The following is a 9,743-nucleotide window of genomic DNA, read 5'->3' on the forward strand; positions in this document are numbered from 1 at the left end:
AAGTGGGGAGCAGTCAGAGCCACGGCTGCAGACTAACGTGCCCCTCGGAGGCAGGGAGGCCGTGGGGCCCCCGAGCGAGCTGCTCGGCGTGATGCCAGTAGAGCACCTGCTTACCTGCATGGAAGGTGAGGGGTATGATTCTAGGAGGGCCAACGGCTCAGGCATGCAGCACTTGCATCCCCCTCCCTCACTTCCCCTGCTCTGTGCAAGGGCTGCCCCCCTGCCCGCCCGCCCAGGACCTGTCCTTCCCAGGAGGCTTCGCTAGAGCCCTGAAGTGAAGGCCTAGAGGCAAGTTTGCACAGGGTCATGTAGAACCCTCTGTAAAATAGGAAAAAGCAGGGAGAGGGAGAAGGGATACGTGTGTGTGTGTGTGTGTGTGTGTGTATTTAAGTTTAGGGTGGGAACACCAAAGAGATCAGTCAGGGTGTATTTGAAATCTTAAAAGATGATGTTGGTGGTGATAGTGATGATGATGGTGATGAAGATGGTGATGGAGATGATAAAGATGATAGTGGTAACGACAGTGATGGTGGTGATGACAGTGATGGTCATGGTGGTGACGGTGATAATGTTAGTGGTCATAATGATGTTGGTGATGACAGTGGCAGTGGTGATGTGAGGTAATACGTTTATGGAGCACTCCCTGTGCCTGGGACTGTGCTAGATTCTTTTTTTTTTTTTTCTTTTAGCTGAGCCGTCCTGCCACCTGTGGGCAGCTCAGCTTGGGCCGGATATCAAACCGGCAACCCTGTTGCTCAGAGCTTGCACTCTTGAGCGAGCTCTTAACCAACTGAGCCACTCAGGCAGCCCTATGCTAGATTCTTTATAAGCATTCTCTCTTTGAATTCTCAAAACCACGCCATGAGGCAAGTAATATTCTCACCCTCAATTTTCTAAAAGGAAAATGAGACTCAAAGAGGCTAAATAATGGGGCCAGGGCCCCCCAGCTTGTAAGTGGTGCATCCAGGAGTTGAATGCAGGTGGCCTGACTCTGGCGTCCCTGCTTTAACTCCCCCAAGTCACAGCCCTGCCAAAGCCACTCAGCACGGCAGAGCAGAGGCCTGTGGGCTGGCTAGGGTGGTAGAAGGACTGTAGGGATATTTGGGCTGCTTAGCCATCGTCCCATCAATCTGGACTGGGCTGTCCCTCCATACCTTTACCCTGTGGGGTGGCTGTGCTGGGCACGGACCAGTTGGAGGAATCGCTGTGACCTGGGAGCCTGTGGAAGGTTCTCTGGGCAGGCCTGGACCTGAACTTGCCTACCTCCACCCTAGAGATTTCAGGCAGCCAATCTGCCTCTAAAGACCCTGCCTACTGAACATTTCCTGCAGGAAGTGACCAGGACTCCAGACAGCCTAGGGCTACGTAGTTTCATCCTGGGGCTGAAACTGAAAGTGATGCCAAACAGGGTTTCTCACGTGGAAAATCTGGTTGGAGATTTTGGCGGAACTCTGGAAATCCCAGGCGATAATGGTGCGGTCAGCAGAGTCCCGGCTCGAAGCATCTGTGCTGCTCAGAAACTCGGAGCCTTCCTGGAGGAAGAGGATGTCCAAGGTCTGCTGGATGGTCGCCTTGTAGCTTCTCACCACCTGCAAGAGCAGGCATCTGTCATGCTGGGGAGCCCCAGAAGCACAGGGCATGTGCCCAAAGGGAGGACAGGGGAAGGCCACCAAGAGCCCAGAGGGCAGGCGGGTTCAGTGAAGGCGGGGCGGGGCGAGGTGCCCCAGGCTGAGCAGCCCAAGCCGTGGAGTTGGGGGCTGGTACGGGGAGGCCCGCCTGCTCCACCAGGCAAGCGTCCGTCTCCCTCGAGACCCACCCGCGATCCTCGCACCGCCTTGCCTGATGGCCCCTCTCTATGGACAGTCCCCCTCCCATGCCCACCCCACACCCATTGGCACTGATGATCTCCCCTGTCAGACTGGTTCCCTAGGGAACAGCTGGCACCTGATGAAGGTGAGCTGAGGGCAGGGCCCACGCCTAGCCAAGGGCACCTAAGGGGCATTGGTGATGCCCATCAATCCAGAGCCGTACTTGTGAAAGGGTCTTGCTTCCGAGATGGCACATAATTCAAGCTCCCCAAGTCCCAGTCTACTGCCCCTAGAGCAGTGGCTGTGTCACTGGGGGCGAGCATTCTTGAAGGCCACACAGCCAGAGCCACAGTGAGCAGGTGAGCTTTAAAGACATTTTTTATTTCTTAGCATCGTTGCCAATTTTCTAAAGCCTCCTGCCTCGTAAACTAACGTGATTAAGTATCAGGCAGTTGTTCGGCTTTCTTCAGAGCATTTTATCACGTTCACCTTCCGTTTTAAGACAATGGCTTTGGCAGCGGCAGGTGAGAGAAGGGGGTCCCCGTACCAGGAGTGACAAGAACCACCACTTAACAAATTCATGGTCGACGCGACTTTAAATTGCAAGACTGAGCACCGGGCCAGGGCACACACAGCACCTGGGGCCCGCCAGTTGGCCTGGCCGCCTGCTTCCCAGCACCCAGGGCGCCACCATGTGGCCACAGCACAAACAGAGTTCTCAGTACCTCAGCACCCCCCTCACCCCACCTACACCCCCGACTCCCGCGGGGCTGTAAAATGAGCCATTTTGACCATTTTTTTTAAACTGGAGTTCACGGTCTTTCAAATGTTGCAGACTTTTATTTTCTATCACCCTCTTTCAAATGTACATAAGTCAAATTCACATTTAATGCAGCACTCCATGAATCCAATTTAGACAGGGTAGTGGTGGGGTGGGGGGATGGAGACCCACTCTCCATATGAGGAACACCGAGGCTCAGAGAGACGCTGGGGTTGGCTCAAGGTCCCATGGCCAGCTGTGTGGGTGCCTCTCCCCAGCCGGGCTGCTTCCCTGGGGCCCAGTCTCCTGCTGGCCAATCCTGCCTCAGAAAATGTTGGAAAAAAATTCCTGGGGCAGGGGAGGCACAACAATTGACTGATCTTCTCTGAGCCTCTTCAGAAGCAGCCCCCAGCTAGGGCGACTTCAGGAAGGGCGCCCTCAAGCCTGAGGCGTGGTCCAGAGAAGAGAGGGCAGCCCTGCAGGCCTCTGCACAGGGAGGAAGAGGGCAGCCCTTCCCGGCCAGCCAGTGTGGCTGCTGCGCAGGCCCCCCCTCCCTGCACCAGGACTCCACAAGCCCCTCTGCCCCCCCAGGGGATCCCTGAGTCTCACAGCGTGGACTGGGAGGAACACTCCAGACCCCTGGCCAGCAGAGGCACGGCGGCCGCGCTGCTGACAGAGGCTCTGCCGGCCTCGTCTGGAGCTGGGGCAGCAGCCTAGGGCCTGCGAGGGGATGTGGCACACCACTGCGGGGTTTGGCACTGACTTTGGAGGGGAGGGATGACTGGAGTCCCCGTCATCAAGGCTCTGAAGCTAGCTCTTTACCAGCTCCAAATCCAGCCGCTCTACCCATCCCTGGAGCCATTCCAGACTCCCCTCGCGTAAACCACCCTCCCCACCAGCACCCCGGGTCTCCACTCGCCTAGGCCACGTGGGGCCTGAAGGCCTTCCTCCCTCCTTCTCCGGACACCCTCTCCATCACTACAGTTCAAGTGAGGGTCAGGGGGAGCACATGCCAAGAGAGAGGTGAGTCTGGCCCACCTCGTGTCCCTGGACATAGCCCAGCAGCAGGGGGCACACAGCAGCCCCTGGCGCCCCACGAGTCCACAGAGAATGGCCGCTGACGGGCTCCCACAGGCGCCGGCAGGACTGTGAGCCCCTGTGGACAGGTTCGGGCCTTTGTACCTCAGGCCCCCTCCAGTGGCAGCTGAGAAACATACAGACCAGCCAAGGGTGGGGGAAGAGGAGGGTCCGCCCTGCCTCGCCGAGCGCCTGGCCAGGCGGTTCACACAAGTCGTCTCATGACGACAGCAATGGCGGGAGGGTGGCGTGAAGGCCCAGAGACAGCGAGGAGCCAGGGGTCCTCGCCTGTCCAGCACAGAACGACCTGCGTGCCCCACCCACACACCGCCCGCCTCCCAGGACAAACTCTTCCAGGAGAAGGAAAACCGCTGTTCCATGTGTTTCCTGAGAATGGATGGAAATGGCCCAATTCATTAGGGCTTCATAAAATTGAATGGCCGGGAAACAAGCCGTGTTATGGGCGGTCCCTGCCAATAACGCTGCCGTTAAGTGGTAGGCTGACCTTTGCAGTGATCGCTGCCGAACATGATTTACTCGCCGTCACAACTGCTGGCGCCCCAGGAAAGAGCAGAGGAGCCATTCGTGCGTCGAGCTGCTGGGTTTTACGGCGACCTTAAGTACACTGACAGCCGCCGCCTCCCGTCCCAGGGGCGTGGATGGCGCGCCGCGCCCTAACTAGCTGGGTCCAGGAGGGAGCCTCACTGGACTCTTCTGGCAACCGGGGGCCTCTGGCGGGTAAGCAGCTCCTTGGCCAAAGGTCTACGGCTTTAGGGAAAGGGGAAGATGTGAGCATGACACTTTCATTTGTGATGAAAATCACCTGATGTCCTGAAGATCTGCCAACTGCTCCGCCCACCGGACAGACCTGGGTAAGTGGGCTGCCTGGGACTCATCCGAAGGCACCGCTTTCCCTTCCTTGGGTCCCTGCCACTTCCAAGTGCGAAGGCTTGGGGCGCAGGCGCAGCTCCCGTCCTGGCCCAGCTGCTGGCTCACCATGTGCCCAGGGGACCCTTCCCTCTCCGAGTCTGGTCTTCGAGTCATCACCACCAGGAGTCTGGGCTGGACCACAAGCGAACCTCTGCGTATCTAACACCACTGGTACCAGCTCTCCTCACCAGACCCCTGCCAGTCCTCTGGTGAGGGCTCCCACAGGACCCTGTGCTCCCTCAGCCGGCTGCCCAGGCTATCTGCCTACCCCACAGAACTGTGAGTTCCTGGGGACAGACATGTCACATTTCTGGGTCGCCCTGGGACAGCACTGGGTCTGCACACTGCAGGCAGGATACGTGAATGAGTGGATAAACAAATGGATGAATGAACAAAAGGACAACTTGAAAAGGAGCGACCTCGATGCCTCTGGCTGCCAGCAACATGATGGCACTTGGGGCTGAAGCAACCCACAGGGAGCGGCTGCCACCAGCTCCAGCAGGCACGCTGGGTGATGACATTCATTCACAGGGTTCTCCTATGGTCCATAACATGGATACAGAGGAAACCTGATTTTCCAACGGGCTCCAAGACCATGTGGGGCGGGAGCAACTGTGCTCAACGCCATGTCATCACCAGCGCGGCTGGCAGGGGCTTCTCCCCCCGCATTGGGAGGCGGGCCCTTGGGTATCTGAGGCTGACAGCCTTACTGGCTGGGTGGCCCTGGACAAGCAACCCACCTCTCTGTGCTCAGTCTCCACACCTGTAAGGTAGGGACAATAGCAGGACCTTTGGCTTGCCAGGAAACAAAGGTGACATGCCTGGCTCAGTGGCTGACATGCAGCAGCCGCTCATAACCCTCCCCTGCCCCGGCCAGCCAGAGCTAGAGTCCCTGAATGGAGCCATCAGTCCCTGGGTAAGTCCCTTCTTCCCAGATTTCAATTCCTTCTCCCTGAAAATGAACATACTGGTCTCGTTCAAATGCTAAGATGAGAGGGATCTATTCAAAGGGCAAAACTTTCTAGGGTTTAAATTCACACAAGGAAAAGTAGCCATTCACACAGGGTGGAGTACACCAAAAGCGCGCCGTTGGTAAATTTGAAAAGGACCAGAAATTTACATTAAAAAAGGAAGCTAAAAAATTTTAAGAAGAAAACACGATTGAAGTTTTCTACTGCCTGGGACTGGGGGAAACGTTCCTGGCTATGATTCTAAGGCCAGGAGCAATAAGACAAAAGATGGGTAAATCTGAGGACATGAAAATCATAATAATAGTAATAGAACACTATTGCATGGCATAAAAATAAGCAAATAAATAAGTAAACTTAAAAAAGACAAATGGAGGAAATATCTGCAACTTATATTAGAGGCAAACATCACTACCCCTAATATACAGACAGTTTCTAAAAACAGATGGAAATTACCAGTAGCTCTACAGAAACATGAGCCGGAGAAGTGAACACAGAGTTCATATAAACGCAAATGTAATAGGTCCTTCAATCCTGCTCATGAGAAATGAGATCTTGCTCATGAGAGGTGAAAATGTAAATTATATACAAATTCAAATTAGCAAAATCCAGAAATTTGATCACACACTCCGTGAAGTGGCTACGGGGCATCAGTTAATCTACATGCCACCACAGGAATGCGAAATGGTTCAGTCCCTGTGGAGAGAACTTGGGCAGCACCCAGCACAAGGACACATGCCTCGTCATCCACAATATGCATGACCCGGCAGGCCACTGAAGGAACTGGTCCAAGTGACGCGGGCAAAGCCCCAAGAGGTACAAGCACAGGCCACTGAAAGCAGCACTACGTGTGAAAATAAAACACTGGAAGGACCCAAATGGACATCAAGAAGGGACGGGTTACATAAACCTCAGTACCGCCCCCACCCTCCAGAATGCGATGCAGTTGAAAAGAGAATGAGGTCTGCCTCCCTCCCTGCTATATGGTGTGACCTGTAGGTACACTGTTCAGTGAAAAAAGCAAGGTGACAGGAAAAAAGGGTAGAAAATACGTAGAAGAGGTGATATAAATATATGTGTGTGTATGCTTACAATAAAAAATAACAGTAAAAGATAAACCAGAAACTAAATAAATAAATGAGACTGCCTCTAGGGTCAACTGAGTGGCTCAATTGGTTAAGAGTGCGAGCTCTGGGCAACAGGGTCGCTGGTTCGATTCCCACATGGGCCAGTGAGCTGCACCTGAACTGAGTTGCTGCTGAGCAGCCAACAGGTGGCAGGATGGCTCAGCTGGTGAGAGCACGTCCCCTAACAACAAGGTTGCCGGTTCAACTCCTGCATGGGATGGTGGGCTGTGCCCACCCGCAACAAGATTGAACATGGCATCTTGAGCTGAGCAGCAGCGAGCTGCCGACAGGAGGGCAGATGGCTCAGTGTGCAACAAGTTTGCCGGTTTGACTCCCGCATGGGATGGTGGACAATGCTCACCAGCAACTAAGATTGAAAGTGGCGAGCTGAGCTGCGCCCTCCACAACTAAGACTGAAGGACGACAACTTGACTTGGAGCTGATGGGTCCTGGAAAAACACAATGTTCCCCTTCCCCAATTTCCCAACACTGTTCCCTTCCCCAATTCCCCAATAAAATCTTAAAAAAAAAAATGAGACTGCCTCTAGAAGAAGAGAGAGAACAGAATTAAGGAGGTAGAACTTAGAAAATTTCTGTAAAGAGCCATATAGTAAATATTTTAGGGTGTGTGTGTGTTACAGCTACTTAAAAATGTTAAAACCATTCTGAGCTTAAGGACCATACAAAAACAGTCCGGAGGCCAGATTGGGCCCAGGGGCTGTAGTTCTCCCAATTCCTTCTCCAGAACAATGTACATATTTTATAACATTATACAACAAAAGTAACTTAAAAGGCAGTCTCTAAAATGTGAAAGCAAAATTAAGCAAATGAAACTAACCACGTATTGAGCTGATCACTTAACCACATAAATAGGGTTTATTTTAAGAGACATTAAAACACAGTAATTTAATGGTAGATCCTTAGTTGAATATACATTATGAACAAAACCCAGTAATTTGATGGCAAATCCTAATTAGATATACACTGTGAACAAAAAGAACTGCGAAAATCTCACTGTTTTCAGTCATCACAGTGCTAGTGTCAATATATACCAAAAAAATTGGTAGACAGAAAGAAAAATTTTCAGTATAAAAGAAATCGAAAACATATAAAAGCAAAGAAGCTAAAGAAAAAAGCTGTGATCCTAAATTTGAATTGGAAAAATCGGTATTGCCAATGATCTAGTTTTTCTTAACAACAAAATCATTTCCTAGCTCTGTCCACAGAAGGAGCCTAGAAACAATGAGTGACCACAGCACTCAGATTCTGGTCTCTACACTCAGCTAAACGCACAAGCGATACTGACGGTAGACCAGAGCATTACAACAGTTATTATAACTATATAGCGTATGTTTACAAAGGTAGCGGAGAGGCTGGCCAAGGTAGAGACATGGAGAATGTATGAGGCCCTCACTGAGCGTGTAGAGATGAAATACACAATGTTGAGATGAACGATACATTAGATGGGATTAACGTCAGATGAAGACACTGCAAAAAAAAAATTAGTGAACTAGAAGAACACAGCAATCAAAACTATTCAAAACATACTAAAGAGAAAGAAAATGACCAAATTTTTAAATGAATGAAATCTAGTGTTAACCCCAAATGGAGGTAAGCCCACCATGGCCTCTCACTCTCTCCCAGATAACATAACCAAAAATTCTGCACAAAATTCAAGAAGAAACTACCTGAAGACTTTGAAAGGTAAATAATAGCAGGTGCGTTAGGGGAGGGAAGTCAAAATTTGAAGACCAGTATGGTAAGTGAAGCTGTATGTTTGTGGGTTTTTTAGTTGTGTGTGTGTGTGATTTCTTGGTCGTTTAACTCCTGACATTGACCTACAGACTGACTGAATTAAGGAATTACATAGTGGGCACGAACAGCAAACATTCTGAAATAAATCCATCATTCTGGCCAAAGGAACAAGAAAATGGGTCCCTATAAGCCAGACAGCACAGGGGAAATTAAAAATAGTATCTCCTTCTTGCTCTCTTAGCCCTGCCCCAATGCCAGCCCCAACAGCAAAACTGCACTGCCCCAGTAATGTACAAATGCCTAAAACCCAGAAGCAGAAAAAATTTGAATAGAAGAACTGGGGGAAAGGGGCTATATGGTAAAAAACAAAAACAAACAAATAAACAAACAAAAAAACAGAAAGAGGGAAAGCCATGTTATTTTTCCCTCTGCTTTCTCCAAAGTTATCTACTTTGCTTTGAAAGGGATCCCAGTTGTGGACATTGTGTGACCAGGCAGAAGGCTAACACTCTGAGAGAACTCTCTCGCTCTGGGCAGAAGAACCAGGACGGGAGGCCCTGGAGAACCAAGGAGTGAGGGAGAAATCCCAAACAGGAGAGAGCTGGGAAGGGAGTCCCCTAATTCTGTGTATGAACTGACAGGCATCCCAGGACAATCCCTAAGCTACACAGGCATGGAATACAATCAAAGAAACACAGTGAAAGCTTTGAGAAGTGCAGTACCGCACAACCACTGCACAAGTCTGAAACTAGCCCTTTAGTGGCTCAACATTCACAAAGGTTTTGAATACTGAACTGGAAATGGAACACTGCCCACAGCAAGAGGAAGATTTGCGTCTGAACCTAATAGGGTTGGTTGCCTGTTAAGATAAACAAATCACTATTCTCCACATGATTTTAATAGGACCCAGGATCTTACAACATAATATTCAAAACATGCTGGATATATTCTGAAATTACTTGACATATAAGAACCAGGAAAATGTAAACAGTAACCATGAGAAAAGTGAAACAACAGACGCCAACTCTGAAATGACCCAGATGCTGAAATTATCAGACACATTTAAACAGTCACTATAATAACACTCTTAAGTGAATGGATAGATAGTCTCAATAGAGAAACAGAAATTATATATTTTTAAATAAAAATATTAGAACTGAAAATATTTTTTTAAATCATGGGATAATCCCAATAACAAAATGGAAGTGACAAAAGACAGACTCACTGAACTTGAAGATAGATCGATAGAAATAATTCAATCTGAAACAAAAACGAACAAAGCCTTAGGGTGTGTGTGTATAAATATATATATATATAT

At 50.3% G+C, this 9,743-nt stretch overlaps 1 protein-coding gene across 3 annotated transcripts in view; it reads right to left on the bottom strand.

Moving 5' to 3' along the window:
* The window catches only part of WDR25 (WD repeat domain 25), a 137,258-nt gene that overhangs the window by 2,100 nt on the left and 125,415 nt on the right, over positions 1–9,743 (bottom strand). For all 3 annotated transcript variants that reach the window (XM_019639392.1, XM_019639390.1, XM_019639391.1), the window contains exon 5: positions 1,419–1,589. In XM_019639392.1, the coding sequence (XP_019494937.1) occupies positions 1,419–1,589 (171 nt within the window). The remainder of the gene's footprint in view (positions 1–1,418; positions 1,590–9,743) is intronic.

The sequence above is a fragment of the Hipposideros armiger genome, unplaced genomic scaffold (assembly GCF_001890085.2).
Source record: "Hipposideros armiger isolate ML-2016 unplaced genomic scaffold, ASM189008v1 scaffold_43, whole genome shotgun sequence".
NCBI classification, from domain to species: domain Eukaryota; kingdom Metazoa; phylum Chordata; class Mammalia; order Chiroptera; family Hipposideridae; genus Hipposideros; species Hipposideros armiger.